Raw genomic sequence first — 27,143 nt, 5'->3', positions numbered from 1 at the left:
TGGGGTTTTTTTGGGGGGGTGTTTTTGGTGGTTTTTTGGTTTGTTTGTTTTTTGTTTTGTTTTGTTTTGTTTTGTTTTGTTTGTTCCTTGAACTGTTTTGGCTTTGATTTGGGTTTTGTGGGTTTTTTTCTGTCCCTTAGAGGAGCCAGTGTGGGGTGAACCCCAGACCTCAGAGAAGCTGAACCAACATGAGAAAGGACACTAAAACACAACAGTTTCACCTGCTGCAAGGAAGAGACTAACACCAGAAAGGTTCCCATCTAGTCTGCTGTGCAAATCCCTGTTCCTCCCCTTCCTTGAGACAAGGAGGGCAGCCACCATCTTTCCCTCCTTGCCACACAGTCTGGTCGGGACTGGAGTTAATGTTTTGAAATTTCAGTGTCTTGCATTTATTCAAACCTTTTCTGTGCCTTGCAGACATCCTTTTGGGGTTTTTGTTTGTTTGCTTGCTTTTTGTTAATAAACAGTTTGCTTTTTTTTTCTTTTCACTTTCACCCACTGGTATTCATTTTTCATTGGCAAAAGGCATTACAGGAGCCCTCCTCTTCAGAGGGAACTCTCATTTCTCTTTTCTCCTAAATTTGTCTCCAAACTGAGACACATCAAATTTGTCCAAAGCTTCTGCATGGTTTCTTTATATACCTGCACCTCATTCCTAGGAGATTTAGGGTTGTTATCCAATACCATTTTGACCTAGGACATGTTTGGCTGATTTGTGATCACCATAGAGAACTTTGTGAGCCTTTCCTAGGTTGATCCCAGCTTCAACTATTTATTGCACCCAACTACATGACTCTTCATGAAAAAAAGGGCTAAGAGTAAAGCATTCCAGTTAGACAAAAGGAACAGAGGATGCCACTGATGAGGAGTGGAGACAGGTCTGCAACTCTGTACTTCTGTAATCTTGGCCACCGAGAAGTTTCCATTCTCACATGAGAGAGAAACAGTGGAAATGCACTTTGCTAAGATGTCATGCTGGTGTAATATCTCCAGCATCATACAGGATACAATTTTGCACCTTAGGAATTCTGAACACAATTGCAATGCAACTATCCTGTAGGACTGGAAACCTGCCAAAAAAGCACTTCAAGACAACATTGCAACATCTTGACTTTAATGATCACCATTAAGAGTTTTGCCTCTGTCCCATCATTTAACCAGACTTCAGACACCCATTACCAGGAATTGAACCTGACTAACTTCAACATGGCTTTATTCTGAATGCAAATATCATTATAGTCTTTGAGAAGTGGGTATATGCTCACTTGTTAGAGCTCTTGGTTAATTGGTTAACGAGCACAGATTTTGAAAGCTTGCTATGGCAAATCTCTAATTTTCTGCTTAGATGTTAAATCAGTGTTTCTAAAATAATCTACTTTATGCATTCTCAAAATAATTTTATTCTGCTCTACCCCATAGTTTCTAAAATACAAATCAGTGTAAAATCTCTCCAGAAACTTAAGTGGATTCCACACTCCTGAAATTTAAAATGAGAAATATTGTGTAGCTATTGAAATTAAGTAAATATGCACATTATAGAAGGCTAGAAGGTTCTGAACTTCCCTTCTGTGCACTCATGGCCCTGATGGCTAGAGGCTGACCTGGAACAGAGGCTAGGCAGAGTTAAAGGAATAAAGCAGGTATTTATTAAAAGGCCTTCAAAGGATACACCTTGGGCAGTACAAGAGCCCAGCTGGGGCTCTGCCCAAGATGGACCCAAGATGGACACGAGTTTTCACGCTTTTATAAGTTTTGGTCCATTTACAGATTGGGGTTAATTGTCCAATTACAGCTCCAGGTTATGAAGTCCCATCCTCCCAGACTGCTCTCCCCAATTTGCTGTTGTTTGTACCTTTCTGGGCCTGAAGCTGCAACAGTGTCCTTGGTTCTCAGGCTGGAAAAGGATTGTTTGTCTAACTGCCCTGTGAAGAGAACTTGCTAATACTTTATATGAAGTTCAGAGTCACACATTAAGGCAGTACAGAAATCTGAAATATGAAAGCTAAAACTTAAGGCATTGCTCAGAGTAAACTGCCCGAGTCTGCTAGAAATTAGTGTAGAAGAACACAGGTCAACTTTTGTCCAGGGTTCAGATGAAAAGAGCTGTGGTATGTAATCAAAAGCTCAAAAGTTTTATTTAACTTTAAATGTCTGCTTTTGTCACATTTCTGCATGTAAATTTGATTTGGAAAATTTTCTCATTTTAAAGACCTAATATAAAGCTACATTATATGGCACCATTTGCAGTCCTACGGAAGTAAATACTTTTGTTACTGCTCTGATGCTCTTTTATAAATACATTTTGAATCTTCCTAATGTCTTTGTAATCCCATTGACTTAGGGAAAAAAATTAGTGCTGGGATGGTAATAGTTCAGTGGTTTATATCCTTCCTGAATTTAATGACCACCAGACACTTTTCAACTGGATTTACAGAATACTACCTAGCTGACTAAGGCTAACTATGGAAGAAAGATTTCTTTATCGTAATTTTTTGTGTCCATACGGCCTAGAAGCATTTTATGAAAATCAGCTATCAAAAACCAGCAGTAGCTGAACTTTCTTAGCTTGACAACCAGATAAAAGTAAGCGTAAATATTGAAATGTATTTCTCCAGTATGAATAAGATCTATTCAATAATTGCATTAAGTTTACAATGGAGACTTAAAACTGTAAAGATGATGTTTTAAGCACTCAGATATAAATAAATAAATAAAAAAGAATAAGCCACCAAGGGTTAATATGTAGCTGAAAATCTCATTACAAGCACTATGGCACATAATTGATCTGACTGTTTGGCTGACTGAGTCAGTGGCCCCAGAGATTTATGTATTCAGGCATTTCTACAAAGTCCTGGCTTGGGTCTGGCTCTGTGCAGCTGTTCAAGGAAGGCGCCTCACAATCTGCAAAACAAAGAGTAAAATCTGCCAGCCACAACACTGACAACATCACAACTTAGAGGCTTGTCAGTCTAAGAAAAGGTTATGTCAAGCTTTCCAGAGATGATGGTTCAAAGAGATGCAATTAATGTCAGAAGTGGGGGAGACAGAATGTTAAGAGATGCTGCTGTCAGGGTTTCAAAATAACATGGCCAATGCTGGCACCAAGACTCTGCAACCAAATGTCACTAAAATGTGCTTCAAACATTGTATGAACTTCATTTGTATGTAGCTTTAAATTTGTATTAAGTTTTTTACCTCCATTCTCCAACATGTAGTTAGTAGTTCTCCACTACTTTATTTAAGAACTGAAAAATGGTTTTGCATTAATTTTGAGGCATCTGTTTGGACAGTGCCAAAGAGTACAAAAAGAGCAAATCATTGAGAGCAAACAGAATCCACTTCTATAAGAAGACAATATAAAACAGTCAAATGCCCTGTGCAGTAGCCATTGTGAACAAAGTCTATAAGGAAACACTTGTCTTCAATAGAATCCTTTCATATTGTTGTCCTACCCATACACAAAATACAGATACAATGATATCTATGTATTCTTGTGTGAAAATATAGATACAATGATATCCATGTATTCTTGTGTGGTGCCCTCCACCATCACAGCCACGAGATCACAAATGGTGCTATATTTGAAGTAATGAGTTGTTGCAGACACTACTAAAAGCAGCAGTTAGATGTGGAAACTAATTGAAAATGTAAGTGTTCTTGTCCTGCTCCAGGCTCCCAGTGATTTATGTGCATCTGGACTAAGGATATTTAAATAATGGGCTCATGGAAAAGCAGGAAAGAGAAGCAATTAATCAAAAAAGACAATCAGTAAAAGGCACAATGAAACACTGTAGCTTATGAAAAGAAAATGGGGTCTCCTTATCTATCTTAACATAGAAACAAAACATTAATTGAAATGCTGGAACAATATTTGAAGAATACCAAGAGGACATGTCTTTTATCAGTGATACACATTCTACCCTTTTGTGTGCTGCTGCAGTGTAACAACAGAATATCTCTTTAATTCAAGAAACTCTTTCAAAATTTAACTTTTGTATTTATTTGTTTGAACAGTGTTGCAAGAAATAGCTAATTTTCAATGAGCATATCAGTGCTGTGATTAAAGTATTATTTCCTTTTTCGTTATTTCGCTTGTCTCTTGTTTTCTCTTAAAAAAAATGAAAAGGAGCAATATCCTATCCCTGTGAGAGAGACAGATAGACTAAGCAGGTAGTTTATGTGATCAAATTATTAGAGCTAATGTGCATTCTAGGAATTATCTTCTAATCTAACAGCAGTCAATTGAACAAGCCTGGTCACATTTCTGGCCTTACTGTACAGATTGTAGGGCCTTTCTGTTCTGTGTGAACAATGAGTCAGAAGTCTTGAATTCAAGCCTTGGTCAAACATCCAACAAAATATTTTTTGCACACTCAAATCAGTACTAATAATTCTCAGTCTATCATAGTGGCAGCAGGAGTGGATTGTGCCTGTGAGCAGTCAGTCACAGTGTTTGAAATGCAATTATGAAGGAAATAATGAAAACATAATACATTAAGAAAACAATTATTTTACATTCTTTCTTTTATACAGCGTCATTACTTCCCTGAGAGCCTAGAATCATAAAGGAATCAAAACAATTATTTTACATTCTTTCTTTTATACAGCGTCATTACTTCCCTGAGAGCCTAGAATCATAAAGGAATCAAATGTTTGTATCAGACTGAACTAAATAATGTTTCTGTGGGAAAATAAAACTACTTAAAAGCCTTACCTTTACTGCATCTTTATCTGTATTTTCTAACTTTTTTATTATATGGCAGTGCCACTTTCTTGAAACAACTAAGAGGGGGACCAAAACTTTCAATGCCTAAAATCAAACTGCCCCAATACTAAAAAGAAAACAATACCAACTCAAACAGTAAGGGAGGAACAGTGAGTAGTAGAAAGCAGCATTTCTTCACCTTGCCCAGCACCAAAGCTGAGGAAATTGGGAATGGAAAGCTCAGCCTAGAGCTCTCACTATGAAATCTTAATGCTTGTCACTGCTCATTTTATACTGTTTTCTGCTAACATCTTTCTAAGGTATAAAAACAGAGCTGTCTTGGAAATATGAAGTGCACAAACACTGTAAGGGAGGTAGATCTGGTTTTGCCAAATTTTTGAACAAGTTCCTCTCCTAAAAGTGTGACAGTCAGATACTCTGGTAAGCATGGATATTTGCATAGACCTCAATGGAAATACTTTCACTAAAGTAGGCATGATTTTCAAAAGTAACACAAAATATTTTCCTTTGAGAAAAAGTATGAGCAAACTTCCTGAAAAAAAAATACAATGTCATTTGCAATTGATTTTGTTAATTTTATTTTAAAGGCAACTGGACTGCAAATTGAAAAACTATATTCCAATTGTATATGCAATCCTTAGAAAGAATATATTATTAAAGTGAAAAGAAAGTGTTACAAAAAGGAAAATCACCAAGTTCTTCAAAGTAGATAGCTCTGCAAGCCACAGAAATAATATGAAAGTATGGTTGGCAAATTTATACTGTCATATTATGTTCCAGAGGAAATTAATGTATTTTTGTAAATGCTTTATCTCATGATTTTTTCATCTGTTGTAGAACAGTCAAAAAATCAAACATAGTTTTTTTGTGATTTAACATTAAAAATATTAACAAACAAATCTTATCTGATTAGCATCTTCCTTGTTTCTAGACATGAAAAGCAAGATTAATGTCTGACAATGCAGGTACTTCTGCTGGTCAGTCTGAACAGGTTTGTAAGGCAGCTTTATTAACCTGAATGTAAATTTCCCTAAATTATACTCAAGACCAATTTATTGTGGGAAACTAATTTTTCATTAAGAGTGAGGCTGAGAAGTTGACAATTTTATTGTCATAAGAATGATTGACTATTATTACAGTTTTTGTAGAAAATTGTGTTTATGGCATTGAACAATGATGTTTATGGCAACAGTCTGTTCACCTGTCTGTCAGTTCCTCCACCAGCATTCTTTAAAGCCATTAAGATGCTTCAATCAAATGTCACAGGAAGTAATAGTCCCAAAGATAGTCACATTCTCCAAAGCCTTGTGAAATATGCTGCCCAGGCAGAGAAGAGAGAGTCCAGTGGAAGATGAAGGAAAAGGCAGGAGATATCAGTGGTCCCTCAGGGATGCTGAAGCCTATCTGGGGATGGGGAATGCTGCATAGCCACTCAATCCACTGAGTTTGGCACTGGTCTGACCCAGGTCAAAATGAGTTGCTTTCTACTTTACAGCAGCTAGGCCAGGGCCGTACTGCACCAGGGAGCATGGAGAGAGTGTGGATATCTGAATGTTTCTTATTCCAGAGTTCTGGGAGAAAGAAGGGGGAACTGTAGAGAGTATGGCAGAAAGGGACCTAGAGAAAGCAAGGACAAACTAAAAGGACTGCTGTGGTGCCTTGTAAACAACATAGGGGAAGAGAGGGCAGAAGGGAGTTCACCAGGATCAAAAGGTGATTGACAGAAACCCCTAGGAAACTGAGCCTCGTATCTTCTTTGCTCACAAAACAATTTGCTAGATTTTTACTGAACCTCTCCCTAAACAAATTTTCTTTTTCACCTTCAGCCTGAAGTGCCAAGGAAAAGGTTATATTTGAAGCTCACTAATGAGCATCTTCAGTGCTCATTAAGTAGATGTGCTAAAAGCTACTTAAACTTCTAGGGCTTGCAAATATAAACATTGAAATGACCATATCAAACTCTGCATTAGACCACAGAAAATAAAAAAAAAAAAACTGATAAAGTGGGGTTTATTTGCTCTCCTAGCTAGATTTGCATAAGCAGCACTTCTAAACTCTGCTGTACTCTGTCATTATTGTGGTTCCTAAAGATTAAGATTTTTTAAAAGTACACATTCAGTGTAATCTAATTTAATAGGATTATTTCAAATGAGGAACAATTCACAAATAGAAGTTGATAACTCAAGTTAACATTGAAACTGCCTTGTACACACTTTAATTAACTCAGATTTTAAAAGGTATAGATAAAGCTTCATATGCAGAATACCTGATAAATGTAAGTGCATTAAGTATTTGCAGGGGGGAAGCATAGCACATTGGGGATCAATCACTTTGTCTCTTAGAGGAATGTAAAACAGATCAAAAGATGTTGTGTGACATAGTGGATGGCTTTACATCTGATCTATTCCATTTATACAGCATGACACAGTCTCAGCAAACGCAGATTCAACCTTAACAAAGCTCTAACTTCTTTAAACCTTAAATAGTATTTTTCATTTGTGAAGGCTGGTTCGGAAGAGAGAAGATATATCAGAAAGGGAATTGTATGAGGCAAATTTGAAAATTTGTTCTTGGTTTTAAATTTTGGTTCACATGTTTCCTCCAAGTCTTAAGAAAAAGGACAATATACTGATTTCAAATTCTGCAAATTTCTTGGCACATTAGTGGGTTTTTTATAGCTGAGAAAAAAACCCATGGTTCTCTTGCCCAGGCCATCTTCTTTGGTATTTCTCTTTGTACTGGACAACTGATGAAATTCAGACACGTTCTGCAAAAATACCAAACTACCATATAATAGAAAATCATGCCTTGGGTTCAACTTTTTCCCAAACAGCTGTTTCTATGGCGTGAATTTGTTCTAAACTGCCTTGAAAAGGAAAATTTTTAAAGACATGTTTGAGGAAAACAATAGAAAAGTAATTGGAATTTTTAAAAATTGAGAGTCCAGAATTTTAGAAATTAAATGAGGACCAATGTACTTTTTCTACCAGTGCAGGGTTATTTGGCCAAGAAGCTTTCTGTTTTCCATTTGGAGCTACCAGCCAGGATAATTTGATAGACATGCATACACGTGCTGGGAATATTCGATGCTCCTTCTTTTTCTATTTTTTAAAAATTCTAATATTTTTTTCTTGATTTGCTGTTTTCTAGTCTGCCCCAACACAAGTGAAGAAACAGTATCTGTTTAATAGAATGGGGGTGAGGGAACTTTGAGGGGCATCTGTTGCATCAACTTGCTTCAAACCAGAGTCCATAATGGCCCCTGCAACCTCAGCCTGAGCTTTTACTTCTTTCATGGCAGTTTCATTCAGATGCTTGACAAACAGACCATTATAAAATCTTTTTCATTATCTGTACTACCAACCCTTGACAGAAATATCAGATGAGTCTCTGTAAATCCACACTAAACAGCTTCTACCACTCAAAAGGATCCAGGTCTGCACACCAGAAGTGCTGAAAGATGGATGCCTCCTAAGATCCTTCTACTTTTATTGCTCATCAAGCACTAGTACTTGCTGTGCCCTAAGTCTCTAACCCACAGACTGTATTTAGCATTAGTGTGGGAATTTTTAACACAATACCACTGCTGTTGTGTGACACTGAGAAACCCTTTAGCCCAACAACAACCCAGACAGAATAAGGGAGTTAAAAGGTTTTCTTTTTCATTGCTGCTCCACAATTTTAGTCCATCGTGTTCTCAGTTAAATCTGCAGCAGGCTGAGAGGTTAATTCCTCCATTAACACTGCCTGGTGCATTGCATGCTGTGAATTGCACAATGAGCCAGTATCTATCTCCTCATCTGCATAGCTGCTGCATGCAGCCCTGCTGCCTTGCCTGTTTTATTACTATACAGTTCATGATGCTTTCATGCAGAAGGGGATTTCATTGCTGTTTTGAAGATAGGTTTATCTTTTTTATCTTCAGTTGGATGACACAAAAATGGAGCAAATATGACATGGAAAGTACAACAAAAATGTGTTTCAAGCCATCATGATAAAAGGGTGATAAAAGGATCACTTTCATTGCCAACAGAGTAAATTTCTTCATATTAATTTAATTGCTTTACCACAACAATCTTCTGCTACACACTGAAAAATATTTTTCAGGCCACTTTGCAAACCAGCTCTTACTCAAAAGAAAAACAGATTGGTCCATTCTCCTTACATTTGCATTCAGAGGCCATTATGTACTCCTAGGCCTAAAAAAAGACTTATCTAATTATGGAAAGTAGAATAAGAACAGTCAACAGGTGTCCATTGGTAGGTCTAGTGAATTTAGCATAGTTCTAAACTGTTAAGGACAGTATGTAGTTTCATGTGCCCTTGACAACATCCAGAGAATGAAGATTCTGTAAATATATTTGGCAGTTCATATTAGTACTATATAACAACTGCATTTAAAACTTAACTTCCATCCTATCTAAATTAAGTCCCTTTTTCTGCCCTTTAAATTCATTTATCATATTGACAGGAGAAAAGAAAAAAACAAAAATATTCAGAGAGAATAGAAGTGAATATATTTTACTGACCAGGAAATGAATACAAAAATTTCCAGTAGGAGACATAATTAAAAATTTTTAAAATATAAGTTATTGTTAAAATTTTAAATATAGTGTTTTTGTAAGACAAGAGTAAGCACATTATTTGGACACTTCTATGTCTGTATTTTTAAGTTCTGTTACTGTAAAGAACTTCCTCTCTAAAAAAAATACATCCAGGAAAAAATGGCCTTCTCTAGTAAAGCTCAAATGACTGAAGTAGAAATATCATTTGTGACTAGTGACAAGTTTATAATTTGTAACTGTGACTTTTAGTCACAGAATAAAACACCAATTGTTTGCTGATGCAATAGAAAACTCTGATGTAATAGAGAACATATTAATACATTCCCACTTACAGCCAGAGAGACACATTACACCTAGACAAGAAATATTCACTTCTGAAATGGAATGCCATTTCTGTAGACTTCTTATTCCACACTTTTTTACTCCAAGTGTGTTTTCTGAATGGTGCTAAATACCTCTCTTATGAACACAAGTAAGTGGTCCTCAATTTAGTAGGACAAAAGACTCTAGTGATGAAAAATGAATACTTAAGGTGAAGATCTGTCATATAATGTGATTACCCTTGTCTGAAAGAATGTTTAAACTTACATCTGGTTTGTACTGGAGGTTTTAGAAAGAAGTGTTTTTACTATTTTCTTGATTCTGTATTATTAAATTTGAAGTGGTTTAGGTAATAATGGAGCCTAATTTAACTGGAATCTTTTGTATATTTATGGAGGTAAGGTCTCTTCTCTGGCCATACAGTGGAGACTTGTTCACTAATGTCATTTGACATGGCTATCTCATCTCTTCTCTGGTTAATACCAGAAGTGGGGTGTGAGAGTCTGGAAAAAGCTTCAGGTTCCTCCTGCAGTTTCTGCTGTAACAGCCTGGACACCTGCACCATCCTGTTCTCTTCCTTGCAATCTAATTTCTTTTTGGTCAAGAACTCCTCTTCTTGTTCAAGAATAAGATTTAAGAACCAGCGAAGCCAATATTTTTTATGACTAAGTAAAATACTGTAGGGAATGTTGCAAATTTCAAAAGATTTCTCTATAGTCCATAAAGCCAGAAAAGGCTTGTATGACTCTTACAGGCAAAGTACATAAAATTAGACAGAATATCAAAACTGATAGGCTAAGGACACCGAAATTCTTATCTAGCTTCCCCTGATGTTTAGTTTGGAGATATGTTACAATAAAAATTGAGACTGATTTTCATGATCATGGCACAGAACTTTTTTCTTTTTTAATAACTGATAAAACAACTTTCAAAATTCTTTTTAATTCCTATTCTCAGACTAAAAATAAACTTGGTGTAAAAAATTTTGTAAGATATAAGTATCTTTCTTGGGATTCATCATTATTTGAAAAACAAACATTTTGAAGACTATTATAATACACTGTTGAAGTGTCTGACATCTTTGAACTACTCTACTTTGAAACAGGATGCTGAAATTAAAATTGCACTTGCAGAAGTATTTATAGGATGATTGTTATTTCTCCTATCCAGACTGATATAAGCACTGTAGAGAGGAATTTCTTTTCAGCGGTCTAATCTGAGACTTTTAAAATTAGTTGCAATTAGAAGCATTTCTCTGGAGATGTTTCTTCTTCACAGCTTGAGCTCCAGTTTAGGAGACCTTGAACAGGTCTACACAAACTTTCAGTTTTTAAACAATGGCCAACAGATATATATAAAAAAAGCCTGGCTACAAAGATGCTTGTCTTCCAGATGATATTAGCCTTTCCATATGTGGTGACTGCAGCACTGCATCACACTTACCCTTCAGTTAACAACATGCTGATGTCAAAACAACAGCTATCAACATTTTATTTTGTGTTCCAGGGCATCTCCTGTTTCAGACTGCTAGGCTGCTTGAACAGCAACAGAGATAAACTATTACATATACAGAGTAATCTGTGTTTTCCCCCAGAAACATGTATCTAAATGTTCAATGGGCAAACATAGATATATAGCTTCACAGTCTGCCTTGGGCTAGATAAGGTATGCCTATGAATCTAGGACTTTTTAAAAGTGGCTTGTATAAGAAGAACTACAGATGAAAGGAATACACTGGTAAATGAGAGAAGTATTCTACTGTGTTGACCTGGTATCTTTCTATTAATAGAAGAATAATTCCACTGTGTTCAATGACAGTTTATTGTTTTTTTACAGATGGAGCTTCATTCACTGCTATTGAATAACTTCTGAGTCCAGCTGAGAAAACCAAACATTGTCAGGTCCTCTAGTGAGAAGCAGAGAACACAGAAATACCCATGCACAAATATAAATGCAGTTTAAAAGTGGGTGTGTAGTTTATAATAATTATATTTTGCTTCCTGGTCACTGAAGATGTGAATGATGAGAAGTACAGAAAGGGATTTGGAGGAAAATCTCTATCTCTGCTTAATTCTGGCAAAATAAATCCATGTAGAAATAATTCAGAAGTAGTAAAAGAGAAAATACCGTAAGAGCCTCCTTGTAAATTCATGTAATACAAATGGTGACACCTGAACGGGCACTTGCTTGACCTGGAATGTTTCTGGGAGGGGACAGCAATGTGTGACCACACTCCTCAAATGCTGGAGCAGGGCTTGCCCTGGGAGCAATTTTTGCCAAAATGATGCATAAACTTACTTCTTTTACTCTGAAAAAGGATTCTTCTGATAGCTTGATTTTTTGGCCTTTTTTTTAATCATTGTAACTTACCTTAATAAACTGCAAGTAGTGATTTGTATGTCTAGCACTAAAGCATACTATGTTTTGCAATTCTTTTTTACTTTTTCATGTCTTATATTATTTAACAAATATTTTTGTAGGTGGAAAAATCAACAATAAAAACAAGAACAACAACAAAAAACTCAGTGCAGCATTCCTTTTTGTTGCTGATATTCTTCCTCTACTAAAGAAATAGAAATGTTTTCCGTGTAGTGACACTGCTTTGGTGTAAGTGTACTGTACTAAAATATACTGCCATGTGATGTTTTAAAAGTACGTCAGTAAAGGATATAAAGTTATTTATAAAATCTACATTAAATTAGACAACCTATGTAAATTAGTCTGTCATAATGTTTGCATTTTCCACTGAAAGATAAAGAAAATAAAAGTCCATAGGAAAGCAAAAAAGTACTTGGCATCCAGAGCAATTTACTACTTTGGAAAAAAAAATCCATATTGTGCCTTGTCAGCACAAATACCTCTCTTTGCTTCCAGCAGTTCAAAGTCAAAAGGCAAGGCTGAAGATAGCGATTCAGGTTTGGTGTACTGAACCCTAAAATAATTTTAATGCAACAGTCTAGGTATTTGATTAGTTTGCACTATTATGATTTATTTCTGGACATTATCAGTTGCTAAATATTCCCATCACTTCAAGCAAACCTTCACAACAATACTTTGATAAACTCGGCTCGGCTAAAGGAAGCTGCTTTGCCAGCTCACAGTGCTGCTTTACTTCACATGAGGCCTGCCAGAGAGAACTGCTTAAGAAGCTGATTTTTAAGAACGCCTGAGCAGTCTGAACAACCCTGGAGACCTGTGAGCACTTAACTCTTGTAAAACACTAGCACAAGAGACAATGAATTGAATCTATACCCCATGCTATGTTTAACTATGTCAGAGAAATTAAAGAGCTCTTTGACAAAGTAGCTTGTATTTCACATGAGTATAACTTCAGCCATTGCCCTCATACATCCCTACAGCATTTAAATGTACTGTTTTTCATTTATCTGTTTTTACACCACTAAAAATACCTACTAAGAAACATTCAGTACAGCTTTATTTTCAGACTAATTTCAGATTTCAGCACTGCAAACATTAAGACAGTTCTTATTCTTCTTCTCAAGAATGTTCAATTCACAATCTATCACTGTATCAAAAAGATCACTACTTAGACATTCCTGCAATTTAAAATTTCTCTGATGGAAATCTCCACATCATCTATTTTCTCCAGATTTAACAATAACACCAATTAAATTTTCATGTGTACAGGTTTTCAGTAATTTAAAAAATCTGACTGAATATGGATATTGGTGAAGCTTGGCATCTTGTAATAAATTATTTATTATTTGGCATACAATCTATTCCCACTATACCCTCCAAAAGGAATCCATTTATTTTTATCAGTTAGGTCACTAGTTCAAAAACAGACATGAAGACTCTTCTTTAAGCTATCAAGCTTCAAGATCTTTACTTTCATACGAGAATACCTCCAAATCACAAGGAGATTTTTCTTTCTTCTATGGCTTTTCTTACCATAATGAGGAATTATTGCCCAAGCCATCGCGGAAGCGTAGATGCCACCAATCATCCAAAACATGCAGAGCCAGCTCAGGTGTTCACCTCGTTTCTCCCGAGCGAGCACTTCCGAAAAATAGGAGAAGACTGTTGGCATGGCTCCACCGATTCTAAAAGGAGATACAGATCATGGATTAAGCAAGACAGTAACAGCTAGATAAAGTTTGAACGAGCCCGTAGCAGCAGTCATCAAAACCCTCAAATACAAGCACCTTCTCTGGCAAGTGTTTTTTCTCTAATTGCACCAAATATTGGAGAACTCTAGAGAAAACTTTCATCAGTTTGGATGCAATTTTTTGTCAAATATTTCCTTGAAAATTCTATGTACTATTTATTACATTCAGTGTTTCAAAGCAATTGTCAGTCACTGGAACAGAAACCAGTGTGAAGTCTTGACTTTCACCGTTACAAAATCATGGCAGTTTACTGACAAGTGTCAAAATACATTGCTTCTAATGGAAAAATATTAATCATTTTCCCAAAGTGTAATGGTTATTTCTCTAAGTCTTACCTCCCATGATTTAGGTAATCAAGAAAAAAACAAAATGTCAATAGGATTTTTTTTACACACAATTGAAAACATATTCTACTCGGTTGGACTACATGAATAGCTAAGTCTATGTTGGCTTTTTACTTAATTTTTTATGAAAAGCATTTGCATTAATATAATATTCATTTTTTTCTTATGGTAAAATAAACACTGTCTGAAGGTCACTTGTACAAAAAAAAAAAAAGAGAAGATTCAACTTGGTTTTACAAAAATTAAAGTAACTCAAAATATATATCATTTTTGGTACTAGTTTCCAAGTCATCTTTTACTATCTTTACCTGCTCACTACATATGCAAGCTGTCTAATGTTCTACATCACATGTGGTTGTGGATTTTAATTTTTCCAGTGAAGAAAATACCTTCAAATTACATAAAACATATGGCATGGTTAGAATTCGTAAGTGAATTTTAAAGATAAATCCATATTTATGTATCATCTGGCAGCTGCCAAACTGGAAGCAAACAGCAAACCTCAAAACAGTTTTAAACAGATATTAACAAGGGAAACATGAATACAGAAATGGTATTTCACCACTAAGAAAGTTCAGTGCTATAGCCATACAGTTTATTTTAATATATCTTCATGTACAGTTATGAAGTATTGGGTTGAGCTTATATAGGGGATTGCTGTTTTCTCTTTCCCTTTGTACAGGTCTTCACAAAGGTTGGTCTTCTTTAGGTTGGAAAGAATGTGAAAGATTAGCTGATTCCAACCCCTTCATTTGGGCAGGGACACCTTCACTAGACCAGATTTCTCACAGCTCCATCCAATCTGGCCTTGAACATTGCCATGGATGGCATGATATTCCTCAACAACCTGTTCCAATGCCTCACCATCTTCACAGGAAAGAATTTCTTCTTAGTATCTAACCTAAACCTGCCCTCTTTCAGTTTGAATCCATTCCACATTGTTCTATCACAACATGCTATTCTAAAAAGTCTCTCAATTTTTCTTACAAGATCCCTTCAGGTACTGGAGGATCCAATTAGGACATCCAGAAACCTCGTATTCTCTGAAATATTGCTGGTCAATATTTAGCTTTACAATGAACTTTTTGCATAGTTGAACCTGCTAGTTATTAAAGGATCTTCTGGTAATACAAAAGTTTACACTTCTAGGAATTCCTGTTACATACAAGCTAACAAAGTGTATCCCATTTCTTCTCATGGGTGGAAATACTGAAAGCCTTCACTAGGAAACTGCCCTGCCACAGGCAAAAAGGGACAATGTCCTTGGAGCTTCCCCTGGAAGTCTGGGCTGAGGAAAATTGAGGGGGCATGGCCAAGAGCAGAACCACAACTCATTTTACTGTGATGGGGAAACCCTGCTCTCTCCGTGCTTTTGTGTTTCATAAATATAAAAGGATTACTGCTAAAAGGATGTAAACCCTCCAGGGTGCAGAGATGGCTCTGAATTGCACTCCCACATTATTCCAAATACAGTACTCATGATTCTAATTAGTTTCTTTTCTAAGGTCAAAAATTTACTAGTAGAACCAGAAACAAGATCTTCCTTTTTCCTGACAAAGATGAAAAGTGCTGATAAGGAGTTACAGGTGTCCACTTTCAAGGAGATCTAATTTAATAGGTTACTCATGACATCCATTGGGAGGATGTTTCAAGTTGAGAAAATCTACCTTGTCTTAATGTCACAAAATGTAGAGAACCTGACCAAAAGCAGCTAAAAAGGCATCTCCCACCTGTCAGCATGAATCAACTATATCATGGAGGATGAGAGGTAAAAGCTGTTTTAGCCATTAAAACTGATCCAGGTGGGTTGACATATATGCTACATCCTAAAGGTTCTCCAAATCTACAGAAGAAGCCCTGTCCAAATCAATAGGGAAACTTTGCTAAAAAATAGACACTTTATACATGTAAAAGGAATTCTGAAGCCAGAAAATAAAAATGTTTATTTAGGTATGCAAATAAGCAGGAAAAAAATAATCAGCATTGAAAACTCACAGTTCTTCTGTTCCAACTGATTGGTTTATTTGGCACTTCCAGTGAGTACATCAACAGGCTAAGAAATTCTTTAAAGTCCAGATACTGTGTTTGTATTGATTAAACAGTGAAAATAACCAGTCTAGAGCTCAAAGGAGAAATACAGGATGTACTTTCATCATACAGAAAACTGCTGCTATTGAGAGTTGTAGGTTTTTGTTTCACAGCAATGGTGTAGTAAAGTGAGTTATGTGCTTTTTTGCACCTTAAACCTGTGAATGGAAAATTTGCTTCTCAGCTGGTTAAACATGTCCTTCTGCCCTCATGTTAGTGCAGACTGACACTGCTACAATATTTTAGGATGCTGGTACCTATGAAGCTCTTCCTATATCATAAAGCTACTACAAGGACTAAAAATTGATTATGAAAATCTTAGGCTAATCAACCACAAAACTGGAGGAGCAAGGAGGGAGATGGAGAGGAAGCATCCTCCTGCAGAAGGCTGTTCTTTTGCTCTTAATGCTGGACAATTTCAAAGCTGCAGTAGCCATGTCTCCATTCCCTAAAACTTGCTCCTAAATGCAGAGCAAGTGACAGCAGGAAGGGAGAGTAGGAACTGCTACAATTGTTCTCACACCAAACTGTAGCATTGTGTGTTATATATGGGTTTTATTGTAAAGTTGGTTATTTTTTATAAGTTAAGATTTTGGTTTGACCCTCGGTTCCCCCCATGTTCTCCCTCATAGTGGTTTGTTCTTGAGTTGTTTGTCCCTTGTTTTCTTTCCTGCCAGTGACTTGTCCATCACTGTAACCATCCCCTTTTATTTCGAGAATTTTCTATGTCAATCACCCTTACTTAAGATATGATTTTTCTCCTGAGCCTTTTCCCTCCCCTGTGCCATTCTTATTGGTTCAGTTGTGTCCCTCGCTCCACCCCTGGACTTCGTTCACTGGTTCCCTCGTGTCTCCTCCCATCACACCCTTCCCATTTATAAGTGCCTCCCCAAGGGTTATTGCTCTGACACCGTTACTGGCCCTGCCTGGGTCAATAAAGAGCCTTGGCATCCATACTCCTTCTTTCCTTCACCTCAGTGCTTTCCAGTCCTGCTCTCGCCTGCGTCACCACGTCGCAGACGGAGCCACTACTCGTGGTTCTCGCCGAGAACCTGGGAGTGGTGGGATTCGTGGTCTCCACCGGTCACTCTGGGAGTGGCTAGCCGGCACCCGTCAGCTCCTATGGCTGCGGGACGAGACTGCACCAAACAACAATGAGAAATTGTCTTAAAAACTCAATGGACCTTGAGAACTCTTCTAAGGAGCAAAGAAATTTCTTCCCAAATTGCAGAAGTTTTAACTTGTGCTTGGTACTACAGTAATTTTCTATCACAGAACTAATATGGTGTCTGGTATACGGAACACTGCTAGCAGAAGCACAAACTACCTCTCAAAGACTGGGGCAAGAGAAGATCAGAGTATCTCCAACTTCTTCCGTCACTCTCATGTGGTGATTTTTCAGATCTTTCAGCCACTACTGCTATTTATGAATGAACTTATCAAAAGTTTATATTTAAAGAAATCCACCAATAAATCACGCAACAGCTGCAAAGAAGAATACAAGCTGAAGCTTTAATATCTCATCTCTTATTCATTTCTGTTATCTCTTCAGTTATCCTAACCAAAGCAGTGGATGTAAACATGTTACCCACAGATAACAGAGAGAAGTCCATGCACTACTTCCTTCGGGGTCACAAAAAGTATATATCTTGTTAGTATGTACAAAAACTAAGTACTTTTTTTCATATCTTCCTTCACAGATAAATTGTGTGGAGTCTGAACATTTTTTTAGAGGATTAAAAAACCCACAGATCTCAGCTTCTGGGATGATGATCATGAGTGATATCTGTCTCCTGAATAACACACTCTGTAATGAGGCAAAATCTAATACCAACAGGAGGCAAAACTTCATTGAGCTTTGCCCAGAATCATGAAATAAGTTCTCTCACTCAATAAGAATCAGACTTTTCATGTGAAATAAAAGGATGCATGCCTTCAGCCTTGATTTTTTTTGTAAATATGTAGGAGTATGTGCAAGAACACCACTAATACAATACAAGGAACCTTTTGCTACTGCACGTATCGTTTCTATGTGGAAGAATACCATAAATGTCAATCAAAAGAATAATAAATAATGATTTTTTCAGTTATTCTTCATCTTATTTAATAAACACCATCAGAATAGGTGGAGCAAGAGAGAATGCATATTTATGTACACTCTCAGTTCAGGTTTGTTCTGTGCGATTGTGAGAAAGGTGAAACCAAAAGGAGGTTTAACGGGTGCACCTTAGGAGAGTGGGATTCAGTGAAACAAACAATAAGCTAAGATACATTTGCATTTTCTTTGTTACAAACAAAGATGATAAATGTCTGCTAATCTACCTTCAGAGCTGTGATTTGTCACAACAGATTTTGGCAACTGCACAGTGTGACAGCTGGGATGAAAACACGTCTGTGAGGCATTCAGAAACCTCTGGCTTCAGATAGAAGCTATTGTTTATTTGCAGATTCACTAGCCGAAAGGGCTTGAAATGCAAAAGCATAAAAGGAATAGAGATAATAAGGACAAAAAGCCCTTACAGGATACTAAATATACAAGGTAGGATGGTGTTCTTCTGAAATACTTTGTCTTCTCTTTCAAACTTGAACAACATCCAGACTAAAAACAGATAATGTCCATATGACATGGCATTTGCAAGTTGTCACCTTGTTATTTGCTATTTGTTAAAAAGTGATAGAGCTCAAAACACAGATTCAGAGATTTAGAAACAGCCCATCACTCCTTGTCTTTCCATCCAATTGCACATAACAGTTTTCTTAACAGGCTTCTACCCCAGTACTGTAAGTCTCATTGAAAAATATTACTGTTGTTTTCCTTTCAGAACTGCCATCAGACTGGCAAAGTATTTAATGGTGAGCAAGCTGATCGACCTTTTCCTTGAGAACTGCTGGATAAAGACCTAAAAAACTGAATTACACTAAAGACTAAGCTTTGTTGATCACTGTACCCATTTTTAAATACAAGTGTTTCTTTGGACTATGAATAATAAGGAAGTTTTCTTGCAGATGCATAAGTGGCCTGTGTGCTATTAATAGCAAGAGAGTCCTTGTAAAAATGATTCACATCATAATTTATTGAACTCTACAGTAGTCAGTTCTGATGAAAGATGAATTGACAAATAAATAATTCATTCCCCCTATTTACCCAACACTATTTAAAAAATCAAGTTTAATTTACATTCAAGCATATAATAGCAAAGAATGTGTCAGATATGTCAGATAAATTGCTTTCACATATGCTAGTACTGCTAATCACTGCTAATTAATTCTTTCTTTTGTAGATTTTCTTCTTCTTTTTCAGTCTTCAAGTTTTTACTTGAAAAACAAATACCATGGTCAGTGTCTTCTATAGACCACCAAAACAGGAAGAAAAGGCGGGTGAAATAGTCTAGAAGCAGTTGGGAGAACTCACACAATCACTGGCACAATCCCCCCACTGTTCTTGTGGGAGATTTCAACCAACCAGATGCCTGCTGGAAAAGCAATAAAGTGGAGAGGAACCAGTCCAGGAGGTTCCTGGAAGATAATGCCCTGACACAGCTGGTCAGGATGTCCACCCTACTGGAATTGTTGTTTGTGAGCAGAGAAGGACTGGTGGGTGATGGGATATGGTGGTTGGAGGCTCTCTGGGCCACTGTGATGACAAAATTACAGAGTTTTTCATTGTCAGAGAAGTAAGCAAGGTTGCCAAGGAGAACATGTACCTTGAACTTGTGCAGGGCAGACTTGGGCCTGTTTAGAAGTCCCTTGGGACACAGTTGTGGTCGCCAAATGAGCCCAGGAACACTGGAAATTCTTCAGGAATACAATCCTAGAAGTGCAGAACCAGGCTGCCACCATATGCTGAAAAGTTGGACCAGCAGGGAAGAAGACCAGTCTGACTGAACAGAGAGCTGAACTCCAGAAAAAACAAGAGAGTTTATGATCTAAGAAAGAGTAGGCAGGCTGCTCAGGAAGAGTACGGGGATGTCATGAGATCATGCATGGAGAAAATCAGAAGAGCCAAAGCCCAATGGATTCTTAAGCTATCTACTGCTGTAAAAGACAAAAAAAGGTTTCAATAAATATATTAACAACAAAGGCAGGCTAAGGAGAGTACCTAGCCTTTTTCACATGAAGGGGGAAACACAGTGACAAAGCATGAAGAAAAGACTGGGGTCTTCTTTGTCTCAATTTTTAATAGTCAGACTAGCTGTTCCCAGGGTGCCCAGCCTCCTGATCTGTGAGACAGAGAGGAGAAGCAGAACGAAGCCTACATAATCCAAAGGGAAATGTTCAGAGACCCACTACATCACTTAGACATGCTCAAATGTTTGGGCCTGGATAGGATCCACACAGGGGTCCTAGGGGTGCTGGTGGAAGTGCTCACTGAACCACTTTCCATCATTTACCAGCAGTCCTGGCTAACTGGAGATTGGGATATATGATGCCTATCTACAAGGAGGGTCAGAAGGAGGATCTGGGAAACTACAGGCCTGACTGCAGCCTCCAGGAAGGTCATGGAGCAGATGAGCCTGCACCATCACATGGCACTTATAGGAGAACCAGGGGATCAGGCCCAGCTATCATGGGCATGGTTTGTGAAAAGCAGGTCCTACTTGATCTCCTTCTATTATAGGATTGCCCACTTTGTGGATGAGGGAAAGAATGTGGATGTTGCCCAACTGGACTTTACTAAAGCCTCTGCTAAATGCATTTCCCAAAGCATTGCCCTGGAGAAACTGGCAGCCTATGACTTGGACAGTTGCACTGTTCCCTGGGTAAAAGACTGTCAGGCTGGCTGGGCCCAGAGAGCAGCAGTGAGTGGAGTTACACCCACCTGGTGGCTGTCACCAGTGCTGCTCCCCAGGGCTCAGTAATGGTGCCAGTCCTGTTTAATGCCCTCATTGATGACCTGGACAAGGGGATCGAGTGCACCCTCAATCAGTTTGCAGGTGACACCAAGCTGGGTGGGAGTGCTGCTCTGCTGGAGGGCAGGGAGGCTCTGCAGAGGGATCTGGACAGGCTGGATCATGGCTGAGGCCAGTGGTGAGAGGTTCAACAAGGCCCAGTGCTGGGTCCTGCCCTTGGGTCACAGCAACCCCAGGCAGCTCCACAGGCTGGGGCAGAGTGGCTGGAAAGGACCTGGGGGTGCTGGTGACAGCAGTTGGACATGAGCCAGGCTGTGCCCAGGTGGCCAAGAAGGCCAATGGCATCCTGGCCTGGATCAGCAATGGTGTGGCCAGCAGGAGCAGGGCAGGGATTGTCCCTCTGTACTGGGCACTGGTGAGGCCACACCTCCAATCCTGTGTTTAATTTTTGGCCCCTACCACAGGAAGGTCATTTTGATGCTGGAACATGTTCAGAGAGGACAACAAAGATGGCAAAACATCTGGAGCAAAGTCCTAAGAGGAGTGGCTGAGGGAACTGGGGGACTTTCAGCTAGAGAAAATAAGGAAAAAAAAACCTTTATCACTCCCTACATCTACCTGAAAAGAAGTGTAGAAAGATTGGTCTTTCCTTTTCCAAGCGACAAAAAATAGAGTGAGAGGAAATAGCCTCAAGCTGTACCATAGGAATGGCATAGTAGGAAAAATTTCTTCATGGAAAAAATTCTTCATGGAAAGATTTGCAAAATATTCTAACAGGCTGCTCAGGGAAGTGTGGAATGTCCATCCCTGGAGGGTTTTAAAGTATGTGTAGATGAGATGCTTAGGAATAAGGCTTAGTGGTGGACTTGGCAGTATTAGTTTGATGGCTGACCTCAATGATTTTAAAGATCCTTTCCAACCTAAATAATTCTATGTTTCTAGAATTTTTCTTTTGATTTTTTTTCTGTCGCGTAATCTCTCTTTATTTACCCTTGTCTGATCTTTTCCTCCCTTTTATTCAATCTTCCTTTCCTCATAAGAATGCAGTCTTCTCTTACAGAAGGGAAGAGAAGGTTTAGAGAAGACCCCTTCTCTCTGAGAACCTCTCATCAGCCTTTACCCACATCTGAAGCTGCAAGGACTGAAGCAAAGCAATTTGTGAAGCTCAGAACTTGCCAACTGCTTACTTGGCTTCACTGAGAAGTGTATATCCCTTTTGGCATAGCCTATCAGCTTTGAAGCCAGTCACCTGCAGAGCTATTCATTAGCTCACAGTGTAAAACCACTGATAGCCCTGGGTAGGACACAGCTGGATGCTGAAGAGGAATCAGAGGCAGAAGATTACAATATTTTGAGTGAGAGAATACAAGGTTCTTCATGAAAAAGCAGCGGAACAAGTGGATATGAGGAAGTAAAAGATAAATACAACATGATACTAAATAGTGATGACATAGAATTATAAAAGCTGAAGGTTGGTCTAGGTCTGAAGTTCCTGAAGGAACTGCTTGTGTAGGTCGACAATCTTGTCCTGGTTCCACATAGTCTTCATCTCTTTTTGCAGTTGTTCTGTATACAGACTGCTTGCACACCCTTCATGTCTCATAGTCTCTAAGGGGTGGATATGCAACTCCTAAGTGTTTTTTGCCACTAGACATAGTATACAAAACTGCTGGTAAAAGTCAGGGTGTGTAGACTTACTCAGGGAACACCTCAAAACTGCAAGTTACAAGAAACTACATTCACTGTTTTGGATTTTTGCTAACTTTTGATTCCCCATGAAAAAGTGAAGAATTTGAGAACATATCTGAATTTACAAGTTTTGTTCTACCATAGTGACACCAGCACTCTGTGACAGATTCCAATAATATAGGAGTACTGCAGGAAGGTTTAGAGATTGTCTAAGGAAGGATGAAGAAAGCTGTCTGAAGGTAAGTCTCAGATGTAATGAAGTATAGTCTAAAGCAGTCTGGAAAAGGAATATTATGTTAATACATCTTGAGAAAGACTTTTGTTCACAAGGGATAACAGGCAGGGGAAAAGCTTCTTAATAGCTTTTAATTACATCAGTTAACAATATCTAACCTGTATTTCCTAATATTTCTGTGGCTTTGGAGAAGAAATTTGGCCACATTGGCAATTCTGGCAAATTGAAGAAATCTTTGCAGTCTGGAAATACTGTGTGCTTTTAAAATAGGCCACATTTATTTAGCATCTTCTATTTTGCTCATAAGAAAGAATAACTTTCCACCAGGAGCAAACATATCAAGTTGTCTGAAAAATTTTAAATTGTAGTTCACCTCAGGATATTTATTTCAGCTAGTTTTCAATGTATGAAAACTTTGATTTCTTTTAGAAGTAATATTTGGGCTGGATAAGCATGATTTTTTCCCCCAAACTGTATAATCTCTGCATATCCTGAAGCAACTAAAATGAAATTTAGTGGGATAAGACAAATGTGTAGTACGGTTTTAATCACTTTATTATAAATTTAGTTGTTGTACTTTAAAAAAAATTGCATCAAAATTGCAAGTATCAAAAATATTAAACTAATAGCTTAGATTAATGTTTTCTAGAAATTGGACAAAACTATGTAGCTGAGAATAACATTTCACAGTGGTAGTGTTGAACAGAGCTCCAGCATCATTGAAGTTAGCAGCTATGTTGTGAGTCATGCTCTGTATCAGAGAGACCTTCCTTTGACATTTTCAGACAGATACAACAAGGTGCTTTTTGATGATAAATATTTGTACCTTCCCCAATGGCTAATGATGAATACCACACACAGTTTCTCTTCTAGATCTTTTCACTTTGTAGGAAACCATGTCTAAAGCCCTCCTAGACCTTTATCAGGCTTCTGGATTCAAATTCAGTGATCTTTAATTAACAGAAATTATCCCGATAACTGTCTGCCCCTTCAGAAAACTCCCACTCCTCTCCAGTCAGAGTAACAACACTATTTTGCCTTTAAAACATATCATTCAGTTCATTCCTTAAAATCATTCCAATTCCATAGCTGGGCTATTTGAATCACACAAAATTACTGGAACAAAGTATCCTCCCTCAAAACCAGAGGTACAGTGGAATGTCATCAAGAAGCCTAGGGAAAATGTGTGCCTTTTCCCAAAGGAAACCAGAGACCTGGTTATCTGGATGTGGAGGCACTTAACAACCTCCCCCTCAGTCTTCATCACAAAGAGCTCCATTCACATCAGCTGCGGGAGGCAAAGCAGAGGAACTGGAAGAATGACAACATTCCACTGCAGGAGAAGATCAGGTTCGAGAACATCTAAGTAGCCTGAAGATGCACAGGCTGATGGGACCTGATAAGATACATTGATGGGTCCTGATGGAATTGAAAGACAGAGCTTCTAAGCCACTATCCTCCATATCTGAGAAATTGTGGCAGTTTTGTGAGGTGCCCATTGAAGAGGGGAAGAGGGGAAACACCTATCAAGATGGGATTTTCCTCACTTTGAAGGTCTGACAAACAGATTTCTAGAAACCTCATGGCTCTCACACTTCTAACCCTGATATAATCTGAAAGGGATTATTCATGGGAAAAATCCAATCTTTGAAGAAAACAGCAAATATGAGCCAGCCATGAACCTCTCTCTGCAGTAACTGCTATGAGGAACAACTCTGCAGTTCATGCTGTCTTTTTTTGTTGTTTTTGTTTGATTAATTGGGGGTTTGTTTTGTTTTGGAGACTCCATTTAAAATATAGTGCATGGTGACAAAATATCTATGATCTATTCATGTAGCTCTCAAAGATGAGGTAGGAGGAGTTTTAACAGAGAGGTGAAAGTCTAGGATAAAGATATGAGGGGCCTGCTCCTTAAAGGACCTTTAATCATAAGCTGGGTACACGAGAGAATGTGGTTCCCAATCAAGGACATAGATGTATCACAAGGAAAGCTACAGGCACTGACGCTTACTGTAAAAGCTCCTAGACAGGTGAGGAGGAAATGGTGTAGGCAAGTTTCTCATGAAGCATAATAAATATGTATTTTGCAGTATATCCCAAAAGGGACAATTTCAGTTAAAGCCATCCTGGCTCTGCAAAAAAACCTAAACCTTTGTAGCATAATGGTCCAGACCTGCCCCAGGAAATTGACCAGGCTGAGCAGTAATACAGCAAGCTTCTCAACTTTGCAGGATCACTGAAGAGTGAAGGTGTCATGCTACATGATCTGTAGTGTTTGTGCATGGAATGAAAAAACATAGTTCCTGGAACTGATCGTAATTTGTGATAAGAGATTTTTTTAATTTTGTTTTTCTATGGGATTTGGGGTTTTCAGGAAGTAGAATATTGCCATTTTTCCTTCTTGTCTTATAAAGCCATATCTGACAGACTGGTGACAGACTAAGAGATTCTTCTAGCTAGATGACTCGTCACATTTTTCTTTCTCCTCTTGTCCTTCCATTCCTCTTCCTAAATCAGTTTAAAACTACTGAATGCTATGGTAATTTCTTTTTGGTATTCATGCTGAGCCCTAGCCTACTTCAGACCAGTTCAAAAGATTTCTCAAAGCACAAATATCATACAACTGCATTGCTGAACCATAGCTACATAACATAAAGGCAACAAACCATTAAAGAAATGGAGTTCATGTGTGTGGCTTTACAGCTGCTGTGCTCTCATCTGATCCTGTCTATTCAGCATACCAAAGACTGATAGTGGTCTGAACTGGAACTGTAATTAGGAGTCTTAATCTGAATCGAGCAACGACCAGAAGTGCTAAACCACGCAGTTTGCAGAACAGAGCTCTTGTTTATCCAAGAGTGCAGTAGAGGTTTTCTCATAGTAATTAAGTTATCTAAGTCCTTCTCTGCTCATAAAAGTTTAAATTTATAAATTTAATCACTGAGAAGTTATTAAAATGAAAAGTAAAGAAAACACAGGTTCATAAACTCCAATATTTCAGAGAGAACATTTGACACAGTTTAGGATCCCACTGTAAATTTATCATGATGCCACGTGCACAATATTGTGCACATAAAGACATTAGAAACTTTTATTACCAAAATCTTAGCGTACACCTGTAAGGAGAGTGTTACTTTGCTGACTGAGCAAGATACTGTACATAAAGAAGCTGAGGCTTGAAAGAGTTAAGCAAGTTGATCAACTTCACAAAACAAATCCTTTGCAATATAAGAACAAACTCAATCTCACAGTCTGTGTCTTTGCCCCAAATGTATTCTTCCCCTTCAGATTGCTATTTAGGAGTGTCGTAGCTACCTTGCTTAGTTCTCTCACCACTGACACAGACTGTGTTTCTACACTAAATAATGTGCTCATGCAAACAGAAAAGTTTTACTAACACACAGAATTGTGAAAATTAACAAAACCAGAGGAGCTTACCCAAATCCAGAAAACAAGCGACAGAAGAGGAAGAAGCCATAGCCCTGGACAAAGGATGAAAGGAAGGCAAAGAATCCATTGACAGACATACATATCAGGAGCGATTGTCTCCTTCCCACCTTGTCTGCCAAGCCTCCCCAGAAGAATGCCCCCACCATCATCCCAAGGTACACGATACTCCCTGTAATACACAAAAATACAAAAACAGATATTTTGTCAGCTACACAACTGACCACACCAAACCTTCTCTGTTTACAAAAACATTAGTATACCGATCATTTTATCCTTTCTCACTGAATAGAAATTATATGGAGTTTTGTAAATGTTTCTAGAGAGAGAACAGATTTCCTACTGTCTTTTTCATCTGTTACCAGACACACTTAATATAAATATAAAACTAAAGCTTAATATAAATACTAAACAAGGTGTGTCTAGCTAAAACAATAAACATGCAGGCAAATAAGTCTGAACAGGAGGAGAAAATGCCACTATTTCATCAGAATTAAAATGAATTCATGTTAAATATTGCAAAAAATTATTACTTCCCCTACAGATACAATTTGTCTGAACATCTCTAGAGTATGAACAGTCCTGCAGGACATTAAACACCAGGATCACTGGGAGTAATATGTGCTAAAAAAGCTGGTTGTAAAACAAACACTTTTCACCTGAGATCTATAGAATCAAAGACGTCCATCTTGATTGGTTTTTTCTCCCTCCTACATCAGTGTATTTCTTTATTTTAAAAGTCAATGTC

The 27,143-nt window shown here is 37.9% G+C and overlaps 1 protein-coding gene across 2 annotated transcripts in view; it reads right to left on the bottom strand.

The window, feature by feature from the left end:
• The window catches only part of SV2C (synaptic vesicle glycoprotein 2C), a 105,690-nt gene that overhangs the window by 33,568 nt on the left and 44,979 nt on the right, over positions 1-27,143 (bottom strand). For both annotated transcript variants that reach the window (XM_030969164.1, XM_030969165.1), the window contains exons 3-4: positions 26,387-26,567; positions 13,525-13,676 (exon numbers count right to left, since the gene is read on the bottom strand). In XM_030969164.1, the coding sequence (XP_030825024.1) occupies positions 13,525-13,676; positions 26,387-26,567 (333 nt within the window). The remainder of the gene's footprint in view (positions 1-13,524; positions 13,677-26,386; positions 26,568-27,143) is intronic.

Source organism: Camarhynchus parvulus, chromosome Z (assembly GCF_901933205.1).
Source record: "Camarhynchus parvulus chromosome Z, STF_HiC, whole genome shotgun sequence".
NCBI classification, from domain to species: Eukaryota; Metazoa; Chordata; class Aves; order Passeriformes; family Thraupidae; genus Camarhynchus; species Camarhynchus parvulus.
The sequence above is the reverse complement of the archived record's forward strand: the minus strand, read 5'-3'. Positions and strand labels throughout refer to the sequence as shown.